At 40.7% G+C, this 19,869-nt stretch overlaps 1 protein-coding gene across 27 annotated transcripts in view; it reads left to right on the top strand.

Moving 5' to 3' along the window:
- RPS6KC1 (ribosomal protein S6 kinase C1) overlaps positions 1-19,869 on the top strand; it is a 198,226-nt gene that overhangs the window by 153,321 nt on the left and 25,036 nt on the right. For 17 of the 27 annotated variants that reach the window (XR_010319450.1, XR_002783604.2, XM_003419889.4 and 14 more), the window contains 2 exons: positions 6,292-7,878; positions 8,150-8,239. Coding sequence is in view for 18 of the 27 variants with exons in the window: in XM_003419889.4 (XP_003419937.1) it covers positions 6,292-7,878; positions 8,150-8,239 (1,677 nt within the window). In the remaining 9 variants the exon portion in view is untranslated. Of the gene's footprint in view, positions 1-4,597; positions 4,759-6,291; positions 7,879-8,149; positions 8,412-14,066; positions 14,172-14,492; positions 19,797-19,869 lie in introns of those variants that run through there. The other 10 variants (XR_002783603.2, XR_010319449.1, XR_002783601.2 and 7 more) reach the window with 6 other exon arrangements.

The raw sequence follows: 19,869 nt of genomic DNA, 5'->3' as shown, positions 1-19,869 counted from the left end.
CCGTGCCTTGTAGGGTTTCCAAAAGCTGAATTTTCTTTCAGAAGTAGCTCACCGAGCCTTTCTTCTGAGGCGCCCCTGGGTGGGCTCAAACCTCCAACCTTTCACTCAGCAGCTGAGCATGTTAATGGTTTGCACCACCCAGGGACTCCTTTGGTGGATGTGGTTTGAGGTTAGAGTTAATGGGGCCTCTGATGGATGTGAAGTCAGGGAGAGAAATTCTAGGGTAACTTCTAGGCCAGTGTGGCTGGCACAGAATGGGAAGAGTGGAAGGAAATGAGTGGGAGAAGTGGGCAAGTGGGCGGGCAGATCCTGGCCGGTCTTCTGGACCATTTCAAGAACGTGATTTTTATTCTAAAGGAAATGGGAAGTCATCGGGACATCTTGAGCAGAAGAGTGGAAAGAGGAATCACTCTGGTTGCCTTGTGGACAATAAAATACGGGAGGGCAGAGGTCAAAGCAAGGAGACCAGTTGGGAGTTTGTTGTAGCAACCCAGGTGAAAGGTGATGGTGGACAGATCCTAGTGGTGGGACTGGTGAGAAATGGTCATTAGGTTCTGAGTGTATGTTGAGGTAGAACGGACCTGATTCTACCTGGCAGGTTCTAAGGTGTTTGGTTCAAACAACTGAGAGAATGGTGTTTCCATTTACTAAGATGGGGAAAGCTGTGGAAGGAATCGTACATTTAGGAGAATTTAGATGCTTGTTAAATATCCAGGTGGTGTTGAGTAGGTAACTAGATATACCAGACAGGTTTTAGGAAAGAGGTTTAAAATGTTTATTGTTCCTAGTGATAAATCCATGTATTTTAAATTGATTTGAGGAAGAAAAGGGAAAACAAAATATATTCAGTCAAGGCCATGTGTCTTATTAAAACTTTAAGTCCCTGCGATTAGGAGTTAGGTCACATTTATCACATAAATGCCGTCATCTAGCAGAGTGCTCGGCACACCAAAGGTGTTCTCTGTCCCCTTGTGGACTACTGAGTCAGTCACAGAGAAGATGAAAGACCAGCTTGAAAGAAAAGGTTGGGGAAGCCTCTGAATGTGGATACCCCAAATAAAGGGATGGGAAGAATTTATCTTCAGATTACCTAGGGGCCGAAGGGGCAAAATGATTCTCTTTTTATTAAGTAGGCTTTTTAAAATATTGTAATTATAAAATAATATATAAACAAATAAATTCAAACTATGTAGAAGGGTATAAGGTAAAAAGAAAAATTCTGCCCCCTGCTCATGTGATTCCCAGTCCTTCTCCCCAGAGATAAGCACCCGGAGGTCTACGTGAAGAGAGGCAGTAGGGTGTAGTGATTAAGAACATTGATTCTGGAGCCAGATGGCTCGATTAAATGATTTGGTACGTATACGTAAAGCACTTAGGATAGTGACTGGGACATGGTAAGCACCATGTAAGTATTTGCAAATATTGCTGTTAGTTTTTGAATATATACAAAGTATTTGTACAGATTGAACATAATTTATTTAACTGCTTGGCCTAATTAATGTTTACATTGTTTCCAGTCCTTGTACATACATATCTTTTTACTTTTTTGTGTGTGTGTGTTTTGAGAATTATTTGTAAGACACATTTCTTGAAGTGGAATTACTGGGTCAAAAGATGATTTGATCCTTGCCGCAGCAATATTATGCTGTACATGTTGAAGAAGGCCTAATTCAGGGCAGTGGTGGGACCCTAACTTCGGTGCAGGGGACGTGGACTCAGTGCTCAGCCACGGCATGCCGTCTGCAGCCACCACGTGTGCCTCAGTGAGGCTTCTGTGATGCTGAACAGGCTTCAGTGGGGCTTCCAGACTAAGACTAGGAAGAGAGACCTGGTGATCCCCTTCTGAAAATTAGCCAGTGAAAGCCCTGTGGATCACAACAGTCAGATCTGCATCTGGGGCTGGTGCGGGACGGGGCTGTGTCTTGTTCTGTTGTAGGTGGAGTCGCGTGATCCGGGGCTGACTGCAGAGCAGCTGACAGCAACAACAACAATTCTGGCCCCGCAGATGGACAGATTGGCTTTGTGGAAAACCAAGAGATTAAAATCTGATGAGAGACAAAGAGAGGGCTTTTATTAAACTTTATGAATTGCTATTTTTATAGCTTAAAATGGTCTAATATTTGTATTTTTACAGTATTCAACACAGCTTAGAAAGGTGTCATTTGTATTCTTAAGGTATTAAAAATTAAAATTATTTAAGTGTTTTCTATTTATATCTTGAGATTTAGCAATAACAGGCTTTTTAAGGAAAATATTATTGTTAAAGATTACAGTAACAATGTCGGCAGTTGTGTAAGTTTGTCTGTTAGGCCTGATTTTAACTCTGCGGGAAGTAAAAACTCATCCAGATTTTGTGAGTGAGAAACTTCAGTGGGAATGCAGCAATGTGTCCTGTAGGTGATGTGCTTTTTCATGATTTTTGATTTGAAAAAATATGTGATAAATTTTGTTTCTGTATTTGCGTCCTGAGCATCAAATCTCACTGGGTGCCCAGCAAAAAGAACGGGGAAGAGCTAAAACAGGCCTTTCCCCCTGAAAATGCAGAGTTCTTGTAATTCATGGTAGGATATTTACATTTAGGCTAGGAACAAGCGCCACAAAAAAAGTGCCAAGAATCTCATTCAATTTTTATCTAATAATGAAAAGAATGGAAATTAAACTAAGGTGTCATTTTTGATTGATGAAATGGGTAACCTTGATAATATCCAGGTAGGCAAAGGGCTGTGGTGAAGGCACCGTTAACACGTGGCTTATAGAGGCGGATTCTGGTACAACCTTCCGTAAAGCAGTTAGGAACATGTATCAGAAGTGTCGGAAAGTATTCATGCGTGTTGAGTGCTTTCATTTCCGGGATTTTTTTTTGTCCTGATGAAATAATCAAGAGTATCAAATATTAGCATGCAAAGTTATTTATTATTTTAACTCTAATAGTAAAAGACTAGACATAAATGTCCAACAATAGAGGGATATTTAAATACATCATAATGTCTGTCACATGGATTTGCTGTGTAGCCATTCAAGTTCATATTTTCTTACAAATTAGAAAACGTTCATGCTATGATGTTAATTGTGAATAAAAAGCCTGGAGTGTGTTTATCATTAGGTGGTGGCGTTATGGGTGATTTGTATATTCTGAATTTTTGCTGTTTTTCTTGATTTTCCTAGATTTTCTAAAATTTTTACTGTAAACCTGTATGTTTTAAAATAGAAAATATGACTCAAAAAACATGGCATTAATAGTACTTAATTAATAGTATGTTTTCCTGAAAGGTTTGCAAAATTTTTATAAAGGTGTCATTGTTTTATAACTCAATTTAATAAATATTTCTTTAACACCTATTATTTTATATGCTAGGCAGAGTTGTCTGCCTACAGTTAATAAGACCCTGCAGTCTGGTGAAGAAGATAATAAAAGCATAAAAATGATATTAACATGCAGTCGATTGTGGTGTGTGTCGTAAGAGGGAAGAAGTGATGTGGAGGAGAAAGAGAAAATGGGAATTGTGTCCAGTGAGGGGTACAGAAAATTCGGTAAAAGATAAATCCTGAAGGATCTTCAAGGATGGGTTTGATTTTGACAAGCCGATGTTGAGGACACCAGAAGGGAAGGAAGTTCTAAGTGGAGCTTTAGTGTGAGGAAAGCCTAGTCTGGGTTGTATGTGGGGAAATCCGGTTCAGGTGGATTGTGTGGTGAGTAGGGGCGAGGACCAGATCGCGGGCTGTGACTGTATCACCCAGGGTTTCACATGCCTGTGTGGAGCTAGTACTCCATTCAGTAGGTAGAGGGAATTTATTGTAGGTTCTCGAGTGAGAAATGACAGGGTAAGGGCTGTTCTAAGAAGGAAGATTGGTTGGGGAACAACTGGTATGGTGCATGATGCAGGAAGACCCCAGGCAGACGTCTGGTGGGAGCTCTGGCAAGATCCCAGGAAACAGGGGTGGCCAGAGGAATTAGAAGAGGAGGCTGACTGGGAGAAACGTTACAGGCAGATCCATGAGGACCTGGAAACTTGTCAAATTTTAGGAAGAACAAGGGAGAGAAAAGAATCCCAAGTTTGGTACAAAGCCAGAGTTGGTGCCAGAGTGACTCGGAAGTGAGAAAGAGGAAGTGGCTTTGAGAGGAAAAATAAAAACCTAAGTACATTGATTTGTGCAGCTCACCCTTGTGGAATTGGCCTAAGAATGAATAAGACTTTTCTTAGAACTTCATTAGGTACGTGCAGTTTCTTGCTAATCACGGTAACTTTCTAGCCGCAGATACTGCGTCCTGAGCAGCAAGTGACACGTCTCATTCCGAGGGTTATCATCTGATTTAACGAGCTCTGACTGAATGCCTGTGATGTTGTGAATGTTGCACGTTGTTGGTGGGTGCCATCAAGTCAATCTGACTCATAGTGACCCTATAGGACAGAGTAGAACTGGGCCCCATGGGGTTTCCAAGGCTATTTAATCTTTACGGAAGCAGACTACCACATCTTTCTCCCAAAGAGCAGCTGATGGGTTTGAACCACTGACCTTTCAGTTAGCAGGCAAGCGCTTAACCACTGTGCCACCAGGGCTCCTACAGACACAGTGTTTTTTTTTTTTTTTTTTACAGACACAGTGTAGGCAGTGGATATACAAAGAGAAAAAAGACCTGGTCCTGTTCTTAAAGTTGTCACAATGTAGGAGAAATTGAAAACGACATGTGCCGTTTTTATTTGAATGGCAATCAAGAATCCCAGTTTCCAGTTCAGGCATTATTGTTAGTGCCACAGTGTAAGTATTTGGGATATGATTATTTAGAGAGGAAGGTGGTTATTGTCAAAAGACTAAAAAAGATGGAATTGATGCATAGCTCCTTTTGTGAGTGAGTGAGTTTCAAAGCTATGTATTAATCCTTAAACTTTAGTTTGAATATGGGGAAACAATCCAAAGAGAACAGAAAGCATTAGCTAAGAAAAAATGAGAGGGAAAGTTAAAAACCATAAAGCCCTGTACCACTAACTGTTGCCAAAATGGGAAGACTGCTGACTTGATCACTGGGAGAAAGAGACGGAGGAAGACCCTAGGTTAATGTCGTGACAAGCCCTCTGTTGAGCTTTACGCTGTGCAGGAGACCCACCAGGCACTTTACAGAATTACCGAGTTTCACTCATATTTCCTCTGAGGTGAAATGGGAAGTAGAAAAACACATTTTGGACGCTTCCATTGACTTTTTACACATATAATTGAGTGCCGGTGATTATAGTTTCCTAACCTTGGCTTATGATGCTTAATACTGATATTAAAAAATGTATTGAAAATTTTACCTTCTCCGGATTAGTAGAGGGATTTATTTTAACATGTCCTCCTTCATTTCTCATTTTTGGAAGCTGCAGCTATATCTCCACAAAGTATGTTTCCTCTATTACTGTTTTTAAGCTTTCTGAGCCGTATACTTCTTGCAATACTGTTTCTAGTAGGTTAACTGTGGTAGGTTTCTGATACTTAATACAGTTTTTTATTTAAAGATTTTAATGGTTGAGAAGGGGTTGGGATTTTAAGCCAAACAAAAGAAAAATACAGTAAATATGTCAAAATGACCGCATAACAAGTATTGCTGGTAAAATACTGGATTATTTATGTGGGTTGATTTCTATGATTTTAGTTTTTATAGGTTTCTGGTATATATATTATAGTAGTTTGCTCATTAATGGGCTTTACTTGGTTTTATACATGTGTTTTTTTTTATGAAGCAGGAAAGAAAATGGAAAAATACGATTAATATGTCATTTATAAAATTATACAACAGATGCCACACTTCTACTTCAATCCTCAGCTAGACATTTTCAAAATTTAATAATATTGCTGATTTTCCCCCAGTATAATACAGGATTGTAAACAGCGCTTACTGATGGATTTCCACTTGACCAGGGCCGTGCTTGAAAAAATTATCATGTAAACAGATCTGAACATAATCGCGTGTTTCTACCACTAGATCATGTTTAACTTTAAAGCAGAATCTTAGCTGTGAGATTTCATATTAGCATCTGTTACAACTAATTTCCCTTCAAATGAAGAAAAAGGTTGTCATTTAAAAAATAATTAATCTCAGGAGATATGATTGAACCCGTACATACCAGTTAGCAATTACAGAAAAGGGATTTTATTAAACATGCTTTTCCTACAGCACACTTGATATGAATGGGTGGTGGTGTCCTGCGTTTGATTGATTATTAGAATACTTTTCTAGTGGCTTAAATAAGTAACCGTTACTTTGGAGATCTTAAGTTTATTTTATTTTTTTTTCCTTTTTGTACTTGTTCACAGGTGGCAAACTCTGGTCATATATAAGCAAGTTTCTAAACAGGAGTCCTGAAGAAAGCGTTGACATCCAAGAAATGAAAAAATCCGCACTTGCTGAAGTCCACCTGCAGCAGCCAACTCGTAGTCCTCAGGACAGCAGCAGTTTCGGATCCAGAGGAAGTGATGGTGGAAGTATGCTCGAGGTCCTGCCTTTGAAGACGAGTCTCACCCCGAGCTCTCAAGAGGACAGCACCCAGGAAGATGACGGTCAGGACAGCTCTCCCAAATGGCCAGACTCCGGTTCAAGTTCGGAAGAAGAATGTACTACAAGTTATCTAACACTATGCAATGAATACGGGCAGGACAAGATTGAGCCAGGCTCTTTAAACGAGGAGCCCTTTATGAAGACAGAAGACGCCAAAGCTGCTCAACGCTTCCCAGCACCCCTTGTTGCTGACTGTGCCAGCCCCAGCACACAGCTGAAATCACACGACCTGAAGCTCTTCCCTGAAGATGATAACCCAGAAGCAGCTAGTTCTCCAAGAACATCCGATTCCCTCAGTAGATCTAGAAACAGTCCCATGGAATTCTTTAGGATAGACAGTAAGGATAGCCCTAGCGAGTCCTTGGGACTTGATTTTGGAGAAAAATTGTATAGCCTAAAATCAGAACCTTTGAAACCATTCTTTGCTCTTCCAGATGAGGACAGTGCTTCCAGGAGTTTGAATACTGGCGAGGGCAAGGCAGAGTTTAAAGCCCAGGACACCATCAGCCGGGGCTCCAACGACTCAGTCCCAGTGATTTCTTTTAAAGATGCTGCTCTTGATGTCGTCAGTGGTACTGATGAGGGAAGGCCTGATCTCCTTGTAAATCTTCCTGGTGAACTGGAGCCGACGAAGGAAGGCGCAGCGATGGGACCCACTGGCTTCACACAGACTGACACAGGCCTCACGGGGAGCAAGTTGTTGGAAGCCCCTGATGTTTTATGCCTCAGGCTTAGTACCGAACGACGTCGACCATACGAAGAAGAAGGCACAGAGGAATTGAGTGATCCCCATAGGCCCAAGTCCCATGGTGTAACAGAGAAACACTACGCACAGGAGGGTCGTGGGGTGCTATTTGTAGCAGCCGTGGATGACCGTCGTTCAGGAGACGTGTCTTTATTACACAGCTCAGATCCTGAGTCTCAAGGACTTGGAGTGACTGGGTCAGCACTTCCTGCAGACGACACAGAAGAAAGCTGCTTCCATCTTTCTAACCTGGTCTCAGGTGCTAATACATACAATTCAGACACAGACACTTTAAATACAGAAGAGGTGTTGCTGTTTACAGATCAAGGTGATGGTTTGACTAAGGAGGAGCCCGCTTCTTTGTTCCAGAGAGACTCTGAGACCAAGGGAGAGAGCGGGGTAGCCCTAGAAGAAGACAAGGAAATACACCAGATTTTTGAGGACCTTGATAAAAAATTAGCACTAAGCTCCAGGTTTTACATCCCAGAGGACTGTGTTCAAAGATGGGCAGCTGAAATGGTGGTAGCCCTTGATGCCTTACACAGAGAGGGGATTGTGTGCCGTGATTTGAACCCAAACAACATCTTACTGAATGATAGAGGTCAGGAACTTCGGCAAATGCTTTTCTTTTTATTCGCTGTTGCTTCCAATTAACTGAGTAGGCGTTTTATCTTGTAATTAGTATCTTCATTTCCTGTCTAGAGCTTCATTATCAGTGCAGCGAATTCACCCCCAGTAATAGCTTCTAGTACTTAATGGTGCCATTATTCTTAATGATACTGTTTTTAGCTACAAAAGGAGTAATTACAGTTCACTTCTGCAGAAAATGGAAGAGAAAAATGTTTTGATTTCTCCTGTCGTTTTGTTTTTAGGACACATTCAGCTAACGTATTTTAGCAGGTGGAGTGAGGTTGAAGACTCCTGTGACAGCGACGCCATAGAGAGAATGTACTGTGCCCCAGGTTAGAGCCGTCTACCTCCTCAGACGCTTCACTTGAGAAAGTCCTTTGGCAGCCCTCGCTTCCTTGCAGAAGTTGTATTTTTCACTGACACCTCACATCTGGGCTGGATTTAGTTATCTCTTAACCCTTCGAAAGAGAAAATTTGGGGCTAAGACCATTATATAACCCATAAGTATGTATGTATATGTATGTGTGTACCTATATGTATATATACTTACGTGTGTACGTGTGTCTGTATGTGCACACACACAGACACATGTATTTCTGTTGTTAAATGGGTTTATACTTCCCTTAAAACTGGCAATGAATTCTGTCTTAGAAATATTTTAACTTCTTAGCACTTGGAAAGACCTCTAAGTACTTTGAAACTCTTTAAATGGTTGATTCTTACGGACATGTGAGAGGTAGTGAAAGGGAAAAATTGCTAAAATGTATAAAATGCAGTTTTTATTTTTTTAATTCAGTGTTTGTGACTTCAGTGATGAGCCATGTTCTGTGTTTAAGAAAGTGTAGGAAGCTTGCTCTTCTTGTATTAAGACAGCCTTTTAGCCAACTGTATGACATAACAGGTTTCTCTAGCTCTTACCGTGTTGTCTTTAACTGGGGACCTGTTTCTGGTTGCGTTAGTTTCTTTGCTGATGATTACAGCAGCGTAAGTATGTGTATTGCGTTTGAGTTGGTTTCTTGTCTGTCGTCAGTGCAGATGGGGCCGTATTTAAACGCAGAGTTTCTTCGTCTTTTGCCTAGCACGCAGCCTCTTTAGATGGCCAGAGTCTCTTCATTCATCACTCCACTGGCCTTCAAAGGAGGGTCAAGCTGGTTATGTTGGCACGATGGGCTTAGTTGTTGGGCAATACAGTTTTTAATGCTTCCTATCTAACCAGCACGTTACTGATGTTGACATCCCCCTGTGTAAGGGGAAGTGATTGTCATTTGATTGCAAGGCCTGTGTTGCTTTTAGCTGCAGCCATAATTTTTACAAATTATTTCTGTATTGAGAAACAGAAAAGTTTTTCAACCTGCCAAGCACATCTCCTGAAACTTTCTGAGAAAAGCTGTTTGGATTTTCTTCTTTCTGCTATATTCTTTCATTCCCTCTCCTTGCCCTTCCACTGAATTATGACAGCTTGATTTTATTTCTTCTCAGGTAGAGTAGAGCATGCCTACAGTATTTGTTTCTCCCAAACAGATAAGATGATGCTGTTTTTTGAAACCTTATTAGTATGACTTAATGGGAAATAATTTTATAGAGAAATTATGTAATTATAGTTATCTGCTTCAGTTTTTACAGATTACTCTCCCTACTTTGATAATTTGATAAAGAAATAACATTTTGGGTACCAGTGTACGTAAATACATGTATCAATATCATGAATTTCGGGGGTTTAGGATCAGGATTAAATTTGGCAGTTCTTTTGAGTGAATGAAACCTGTTAATCCTGAGTACAAACTGTGCAGCAAAATCAAACGCGCAATGCCTCTAGCTGACTCTGTATTTTGTATTTTTCGTACTTTCTTACTGAAAACCGTCTGCAGGGCTGTACTTTGGTGTCTGGCAGCTTTCTGTTCCTCAGGTGGAGGCACAGCCGCGTTTACCTCAGTGCCATGGCGGCTGACATCCTAGGGCCTGTTGTGGAGCTGGAACAAAGTGATGCCACGTTCAGCAGCAGATACATATTTTCAGTTTTGTGTGCTTGAAAAATGAATTTAATACAGATCGCTTTCCAAGTTGTGATTTTTAAGCGTCTTTTCCTGAAATCACAATTTTTGTAGTTCACCAGCAGGTGGCAATCTACCATTAACGGATTTTTGCTGTCTTCTTCGAGGTTGCCCTTCAGCAACATTTGCTGAAAGCTGTAGTCTGTCTGAAGAAGGGCTTTGTTGTAATTACTTGCACAAAAGAATTGTACCTTCAAGCTTTGTGAGTTGTAAAAGTGTTCTGCTGTTATGGTATGCACTGAAGTATGTGGAAAGTCGCTCCATTCCTTGGGCATATGAATTTGTTTCATCAACATGGGAAAACAAAACCAGTGATGGCCTTTAACTGAAAAGTAATGCTGATGTTTTAGTTTAGATAATCTCAAAACCCAGAGTGTTACCACTGCTAGTCTGTCACAGGGTCACTGTACCAGAAAGAATTGGTTGACATTCAACTATTTCAGGAGGTAGTATATGATCAAGGACCTATGGTAATGAAGGAAAAGGTCCAAGCTGCACTGAAGGCACTGGCCAAAAACAAGGCTCCAGGAATTGATGGAATATCAATTGAGATGTTTCAACAAATGGATGGCAGCACTGGAAGTGCTCTCTTGTCTATGCCAAGAGATTTGGAAGAGAGCTGCCTGGCCAACTGACTGGAAGATAGCCATATTTGTGTCCATTCCAAAGAAAAGTGATCCAACAAAATGCGGAAATTATCAAGCAGTATCGTTAATATCACACCCAAAAACCAAACCCGCTGCCGTTGAGTCAATTTCGACTCATAGTGACTCTATGGGACAGAATAGAACTGCCCGATAGAGTTTCCACGGAGCCCCTGGCAGATTCAAACTGCTGACCTCTTGGTTAGCAGCTTAACCACTACGCCACCAGGGTTTCCTAATATCACACGCAAGTAAAATTTTGCTGAAGATAATGCAAAAATGGTTGCAGCAGTAAATCGACAGGGAACTGCCAGAAATTCAAGCTGGATTCAGAAGAGGACGTGAAATGAGGGATGTCATTGCTGATGTCAGATGGATCCTGGCTGAAAGCAGAGAATGCCAGAAAGATGTTTTCCTGTGTCTTATTGACTAGGCAGAGACATTCGACTGTGTGATCATAAGAAACTATGGATAACATTGAGAAGAATGCAAAGTCCAGAACACTTCATTATGCTCACGGTAATCTGTGTATAGTTCAAGACGCAGTCATTCATATAGAACAAGGGGATACTTCGTGGTTTAAAATCAGGAAAGGTGTGCATCAAGGTTGTATCCTTTCCCAATGCTTACTCAGTCTGTACGCTGAGCACATAATCTGAGACGTAGGACTATACGAAGAAGAATAGGGAATCAGAATTGGGGGAAGACTTGTTAACAACCTGCATTATGCAGAGGGCACAACCTTGCTTGCTAAAAGTGAAGAGGACTTGAAGCATTTACTGATGAAGATCAAGGACTACATACAGCCTTTAGTATGGATTACACCTCAACATAAAGAAAACAAAAATCCTCACAACTGGACCAGTAAGCAACATCATGATAAACGGAGAAAAGATTGAAGTTGTCAAGGATTTCATTTTACTTGGATCCAAAATCAATGCCCATGGAAGCAGCGGTCAAGAAATCAAAAGACGCATTACATTGGGCAAATCTACTGCAAGAGACCTCTGTAAAGTGTTAAAAAGCAAAGATGTCACTTTGAGGACTAAGGTGTGCCTGACCCAAGCCATGGTATTTTCGATCGCCTCATATGCGTGCGGAAGTTAGACATGAATATGGAAGACCGAAGAAGAATTGATGTATTTGCATTATGGTACTGGCAGAGAATACTGAATGTATCATGGACTGTCAGAAGAACAAACAAATCTGTCTTGGAAGACGTGTAGCTAGGATGCTATACATTAGAAGCGAGGATGGAGAGTCTTTGTTTCATGTACTTTGAACACGTTATTAGGAGGGATCAGTCCCTGGAGAAGGACATCATGCTTGGTAAAGTAGAGGGTCAAAGAAAAAGAGGAAGACACTCAATGAGATGGATTGACACAGTGGCTGCAGCAGTGGTCTCAAGCATAGCAATGCTTGCTATGGATGGTGCAGGACCAGGCAGTGTTTCGCTCTGTTGTACATAGGGTCGCTATGAGTCACAATTGACTCGACAGCACCTAACAACAACATGTAGTTTTGTGGTAATTTGTTGAAACAGGGATAAGTAATGAGGATGGCGCAGGACTGGGCAGTGTTTTTGTTGCGTTGTTCACAGGGTCACTGTGAGTCAGAACCGACTGGACAGTACCTAATAACAACAACATGTAGTTTGTAGTAATTTGTTGGAATAGGGATAAATAATGAGGATGGTGCAGGACCGGGCAGTGTTTCATTGTGTTGTTCACGGGGTCACTATGAGTCAGAACTGACTTGACGGCACCTCACAACAACAAAGGGTTACAGAACTCTGTCAAGTGTCTGACACCCTCACTGTCACCCTGCTGCGGGTAATGGAAGGGATTAGAACAAAAAACTGAATTTACTGTTTATCTCAAAACTGAATAGCAGTACTACTGATAAAAACTCTAGACTTTTCTCCTCTTTTCACAGAGAATAAGGGGTGATAATATGCTAATATTTCAGTGGTTAAAAATCAGACCTCAGTACATAGGGACATGGAGTACTTAGGTATCTTTTAATCTACCCTTAGAAACACTAAGGGGCTGAAGCAATTAGCCTCTCCCCACGCCCCCTTCCCGCCCACTTCCTAACTCTGACCTTAATATTATTGTCCGAGTAACTCAAAAGCATGTTAAGCAGCTGATGTTTGGCTAGAACATAAAGTTGTCACAAGATTATGATGACAATGACTGAGTCCTGTTTAAACAGCTCGCAGCCCCCACGGCCACCTCTCCTCCCTCCTGGGAACCCTTATCACACATCTGTCCTAAAAACACTGTCCTCCTGCCCTGTGGTTTATAGTGTCAGCAACGGGTCTTTTCATCTTGGGCTTGATGCGCCTTTATATTTTGAGAGAAGTTTCCAGTAACAGCTTCAATTTACATGGACAGAAACTTGAGCAAATGCCAGACTAGCAGGGGGGCCATTATTCTGCTCTATAAATAAGTTTAAAAAAGAAACACACACACACAGAAACCTGTGAATCAACATGTTTTGGCCTAATTGAGGGGAAAAGCAAGATAGATAAATTTTGAAATGCAAATGATCACGTTCTGTTATTTAAGTACAGTTTCTGCCAACTTTGTGATCTTAGACTTTTCAAAGTCAGTCATTTCAGTAACGTATTAAAAAAAATTTTTTTTTTATACTACCAAGGATGTCTACATATTCACAAGTTTCTATAACAAAACAACTTTTTTTGAAAAGTTGCCACTTCTTTATATTAAAGAAAACAAATCCAACAACAAAAAGACGAAAAGCATGGAGCTTTCTGTGTCTACATCTGTGAAAAAGCCAGCACACGGCTGGCTGCAGCTGCAGGCCTATCAAGAGGGTCTTGAGAATATGAATTCACTGATCAAACCAGCCAGCCCTGTTTTCAAAGCAGAGACCATTCCTTTTAGGTTCACTTTGTATCCTTAGATTATCTAGTATGATTGTCTAGAAAGGTTTTATTTTAAATAAACATCATTCGTGGTAAATGGGTTCCTTTCATGCCAGAGACACACAGAACAGAGTTCAGGAAGAGAAAAAGCAGAAGAAATAGTCCCCAGAGTAGGAGTAGGTTGTGTAGCCCCACAGTAGAAATACAGCCCTGTCTGCTTGCCAGGTTAGGAGGCATTTAGACACTTTATTAGAAGACTTTAGATCCATCCTCTTAACTTTCTGCTTTAGGAGATTAAAATGAATAAAAACTGAGGTAAATTTGCTCTTCCTCTCCGGAGGACTTCTTTGTAGTTATCCTTGATTTTCTTTCTTTCTTTTTTTTTTCATGTGTGTGTGTATGTATGGGTATAAAATACTTATCCACAAGATTTTGTTTTATCATTGCAATTATTAAATTATAATATGGAATACATTTTTATTATAACATTTTAAATATCCTTTTTTTCCAAAGGAAAAAATAAAATGTCAAGAGAGTATTATTTTTTCTTACTAGTATTTTTGTTTCTTAACAGCCTTCGCTTGCATCATAAAAAAGCAACTAGAAAATAGAACCTATGACATTAAGCATATAAAACACAAAAGGCTGTATTCAAAAGTAAATATGCAGCTAAGACAAGTGAGTAAATTGTTTATATGTTATTGATATTATGCTAATATGATCCCTTAGTTTCCCTTTCTAGTCTTAAACAAGTTGATACTGAATCTGATCGGTGTGTCCTTCACCTTTATTTCCCACCCCATTATGAGCCTTTATAAATGCTTGAAATTTGCATCGATAGTTCTCATGGAATACTTTCCAGGCTTGAGAATTTATAGGTAAATCTGTGTGTAAATTGAAGAAGTCCAAAATGCTTTTCACTGCAACCCAATCTCCACGGTCCCAGATGTCAAATGACAGCTTTGCTTCCTCTCTTTGGCGATTTCACACTTGGAAACAGCTCACAGCTGACGGTGGAAAGTGAAACAGAAAAAACATGCTGAAAACCGTCTGCACAATTCAGTGTAAGAGCATGTTTATTGACTGTCACCCCTCGCTCTTCCTGCCTGACTTTATCACATAATCCATGAATGTATTTTTGGGGTTGTTTCCCTTACCTTCTCCATAAACATGCTTTACACTTGATTTGTTTCTTTCTAAGCGTGGTGCTCTGTGTCACAGTGACGTATTTGATAATTAGAACTAGGACTCAGACCATGGATGGTTTAAAATATCATGAGGCCATGACAGATTTAAGACACAGAATATTTAGATGGCATTGAGAATTACCAAACCTGGATCAGCCATTAACTCATTGCATACCTCTGGGCAAATTGTTTAAGACTTTTAGGCCTCAGTTTACCGGTAATAATATAGATTTGTTGAGTATAAATAAGATCACAGATGTCAAATTATCTAACACCCTCCTTATGCAAAACTGAGTCAAAATTCAAGTTTATCTGCTTAAGGCAACAACTTTTTTTTCCAGACTATGATTATTGACTTCACATCTAACATTAGTAGGATAAAAGAATTATCTCATTTGGAGGCTTTTCTAAATGTGTATTCTTACTCATTGATAGAGTTCATGCATAAAGGATATTACATGGAAATGAAGAATTTATGGACAATATTTTCATTTAAGGAAAAGAAGCCAAGACAGCTTTTGAAGATTGAAAATGAAATGCTAAAATTCTCAATAAATAAAATTTTTCAAAGAAGAAAGAAGAATTTTTGGCCCTGAATAATTGCACCAAGCATGAGGAATCTAATTTTAGGAGTGTGAACTTTATGGAGCAAAAGAATACAGATACATGTTTTTAAACAATAATGATATAACTAGGAAATATGGCTATAACCCTGATGTAGTCCTTTTTTTTTTTTTTTAAACAGAAGAAGAGAAAAACAGGAGGGTGCTATAGAAATAATTTAAAAGAGTGAAAATATTTGTGATTAATATTTAAATATTGTTTCAAACGGTAACTCTCTTGTTTGATTTACCCACAAGCAAACTTCAGCGGTAGCTCTTGTGTGCACAGGAGATGTTTGAATGTTTTCCTTGAATGATTAACAAGTGCTTTTAATGCTCTGTCTTTAGTTCTTATTGCCATAAAAACCAGTATACTTTCGAGTTGCCGTCGAATAGTAAAATGTGACAGTGAGGTGAATTTCCTGATGGCCTTCACCTCTCTGCACCTGGGACACTTACCCATCGGTATCGAGTCATATTGTTGTTGTTAGTTGCTGCCAAGTTGATTCTGACTCCTAGTGACCCCCTGTGTGCAGAGTAGAACTACTTCACAGGGTTTTTAAGGCTGTGAATTTTTGGAAGCAAATTGCCAGGCCTTACTTCCAAGGTGCCTCTGGTGGGTTTGAACTGCCAAACTTTTGGTTAGTAGTCCAGCGCTTATCCATTTGTGCCACCCAGGGACTCCCTAGAGCCATGTTAAAACAAAAACAAAAAAAACCCTTGTCATCGAGTCGATTCTGACTCATAGCAACCTTACAGGACAGAGTAGAGCTGCCCCTGAGAAAGTAAGCAAGATTGCACAGAGCTGAGAATTATAACTAGGAGTCATGTGGAATCACCCGGATTCTTATAGTCTGTCTCACAGGAAAGAGTGGGGCAATGATCCCTGTAAACTCTATTGAGGAGCATGTCATTCTTGGCTGTGGAATGCTGCGTCGAGTTAAATCAAGGAGTTTTGACCCAAGTTGTGCAGATAATTGCAGGAAAGCTCAGAAACTGGCTGCCAGGTCACCGTGACAACTGAAAGGTGAGAGCTGGGTAGTGGGGAAAAAGCAGAATTAAGCAGTTTGTCAAGCCTACCCTGAACTAGCTGAGTGTAGTCTGTGCGTACGTCCAGTTCCCCACAATACAACAGGCCTAGGGTCTTAGGTAACTGAATTGTCTGAAAATGGACTGAATCAACAATGTGGTGGCAGGAAGCAAGGCTAGACACTGAGATGAGCCGAGAAAGCAAACGCGTGGAAGGGGTGCAACACCACAGCTCTCCCTCTGCTTGTGGAGCTGTGGAGCAGCGCACTGCCCAAGACTCAGAGCACAGCCCGTGACTCAGAGCACAGCCCCTGTCTCAGCACAGCCCTCGTCTCAGCACAGAGCACAACCCGCGTCTCTGCCGTTGGTCTTCCCTGAATAGAACTCTGAGGAAAGTAATGTGAGACCAGGAACCCTTCAACAGTTGATGTGCTTCCCTCAACAAATATGGCATTTGAGTAATCAGTTGAGTATAATGTTTGAGGACTTTATGGAATTCAGGACTGATCACTGGGCAGCGATATTTTTCTGAAATCATGTCAGAAAAAAGGAGCAAAATGCCGATTTTGAAAGGATGGCCTAGGAAATGAAAATCCCAGGCTGTGGTTAGTGTATCACCTTGAAAATTAAGATCTTCTGCCTCAGGGATGTTGTGCGACCTTAAACAAGTTTCCTCTGCTTGGATCACCCCATTTCAAATACAGGGTGTCTGTGAACAGTTGTATACCTTCAGCCTTTTAAACTTTGAACTCTAAATTTTGGTAATTTAGTTTGTAGGTATTAGAGGAACAATCCAAACCTAGGATTAAAACGCAATTTTATTTTATTCTTGTAGTTGATATGGCTTTCATTTGCAATGTTTTGTCTGTTGTTTGTGGAACTTTAAGAACTTTGTCTCCGTATCTAAAATAAGAGCGCACTGGGGACAGCTGGGCAGTGTAGTTGTGTGTAGTGCATGCTAGTGAGTTTGTTTTTGCTATCATTAAAAGAAATTCCTAGCTGATGGTAATTATTTCAGCAGAACGCCAGCCAGATATTACAGCCAGCTTATAAATTTGTGGTGTATTTCATGTGATGATGAGTCTGCCAGTACCAGTACCAACTGCCACTGAGATGATGTCAACTCATGGCGGCCCCAGATGTTTCAGAGTAGAACTGTGCTCCATAGGGTTTTCAGTGGCTGATTTTTCTGGAGGTAAATTGCCAGGCCTTTCTTCCGAGGCACCCCTGGGTAGACTCAAACCTCCAGCATTGCAGTTAGCAGCTGAGCACTTAACTGTTTGTACCACCCGGGGACTCCCATTGTGAGTCGATGCTGACTCAGAGTGACCCCACGGAAGAAACAGAGTAGAACTTCCCCGTAGGATTTTCTTGGCCATAATCTTTCTCCTGTGAAACCACTGGGTGAGCTGGAACCTCTCACCTCTCAGCCAAGCACTTAACCTTGGCACCACATCCAACAGTAGTGGGGGAAACCTGCACTTATCCCCCAATCCTGTCCTCTTTCTGCTCCCAGGTTTTCCTGGCTCTTTTTCCTTGATGCAGCAAATGCCACCTGTGCCAGAGCAAAGTGTAGCCTGGACCGCGCAGCCATCAGCTGCCTGACCGTCCTCACCCTCTGCCGATCCGTCTGGATCCAGCCGTCAGAGTTTGTTTTAGATAACGTTTTAAACTTCCTAGTGCTCGGCATGGAAGGCTGCAGAAGGACTTGATGTGGACGGTATGCTCAGTGGGACTTGAACAAATGCAGGGCCCTGTCGGGCTCTGAACGCCCTGAATGGACAGTGCTACCAAATACAAGATTGATGTATTTGCTCAACAGACGTTATTAAGTGCCCCTGTGTCCCAGCCACCATGCCTAGGAGCCAGAAATAAAAGACATAATTGGTGTAATATTGACAGTTACTTTTGAAGATTTATATAAAAAAGAGATTACCAAAACAGAAGACGTATACAATTGGTTAACTAGGACATTAATCGTCCTTTGTAGGCAAGTAGTTGTGTTTACAGAATGGTAATTTGCTGAGCTAACAAAAGGCACGCTTAGTGCCCCTCCTCTCGCAGCTTCGTTCCGTGTATCGTTGGATACAAAAAATGCTGTCTTCTGTGTTTCTCTTTGCTCCTTAGCCGTCAGCTGTAGCGGAAGACTAATGCTCAGCCCCTGCATAGAAAATCTTTATACACAGCAAGAGCTGGTGAGAGAAATTGACCAGGATTTTGTAATTGTGGTCCTTTCAATTAGCAGCAGATGCTGCGGGGAAGAGGGTCTGGGTAGGAACACAGCACTCATAGCACTGACATTTCTGTGCCCGGTTGACACAGAATGTTCATTGCAGAGGAAAGACACTGTTCTTTTCCTTGGTCCAGGCAGTCACCAGTGACAGATCAGATTTTTTTTAACCCTTCTCTACGCTTATCTAAATTCATTAATGAAGTCCCACTCCCTAGGAAGAAAGTTAAAAATTCTAGACCATCCGTAAGAGCAGTTTAAATCTTATGGAACATTAGACATTCCAGTTTTCTTTCTGGTGCTCTGAAAGTGTACATAGTGCTTAACTGAAAGGTTTATAAGTTTAAGGTTTATAAGTATTTGGCTTAATTCTTATTCACTAAAGATCTCTCTTTGATCCTAAAAGTTATTTTTGTTATTCATATTTCTTTTCCCAAAGACAGAATATTGGAATCCTTAAGGCCAGATTTTTAAAAGTCAGATTTCTTACCATTTTGGAAAAAAAAAAAAAAGTATACCTTGTGGAATTATTGTTGTCGTTAGGTGTCATCTAGTTGGTTCTGACTCATAGAGACCCTGTGTGCAACAGAACAAAACAGTGCCTGGTCCGGTGCCATCCTCACAATCATTGTTACGCTTGAGTCCATTGTTGCAGCCACTTTGTCAGTCTGTTTTATTGAGGGTCTTCCTCTTGTGGAATTAGAAAACTTGCTTTCGGTTGATTATCATTTTAATGTATGAGTCTGTGGCTTTAAAATCGTTCCATCATTCTCATATTTGGATTAAGTGCTGTATTATTTACACGATAATTTCTTCTAGCATCTAAACGTTAGTTGAAATTGAGTATTACGTAAACACTTTATCTGTGACAATTGCAGCTTTCTCACTGATTTTTATATGATCTTTAAATAATAGTTGCCCGGTTATTGTAACTTTGAGAGTGGGGGGAAAAAAAATGAAGCCTCTAAGGTTTTACATACAAAAAAAAGCATGGAAGGTCAACAGTTTAGGAGAAATATTTAAATACCTGTTCTAATGAAAATGAATTTATTTGTAAAATTCTCTTCTAAGAAAATTTTGAATTTACTCTCTTTTCTACAATTGGAAACAAAAGAAAGATAGCAACAACGGACACACTGCCAGGGGGAGGATGTGGAATTGTGCGCAGAGGGAAGGGGAAGGATGAGGTGACCAGTGCTCGCCTGCCTTAGCAGGACAACTAGGGAGCAGAATCAAGAGGCGTCACCATTCTGAAGGTATGCCTTGACAAATCCATTAGAGGACAAAACGTGGGACTTCAGGTTCCCATGTCCATCAAACATCTGAACA

This window comes from Loxodonta africana, chromosome 25 (genome assembly GCF_030014295.1).
Source record: "Loxodonta africana isolate mLoxAfr1 chromosome 25, mLoxAfr1.hap2, whole genome shotgun sequence".
NCBI classification, from domain to species: domain Eukaryota; kingdom Metazoa; phylum Chordata; class Mammalia; order Proboscidea; family Elephantidae; genus Loxodonta; species Loxodonta africana.
This window is presented reverse-complemented; position numbering and strand designations above follow the sequence as displayed.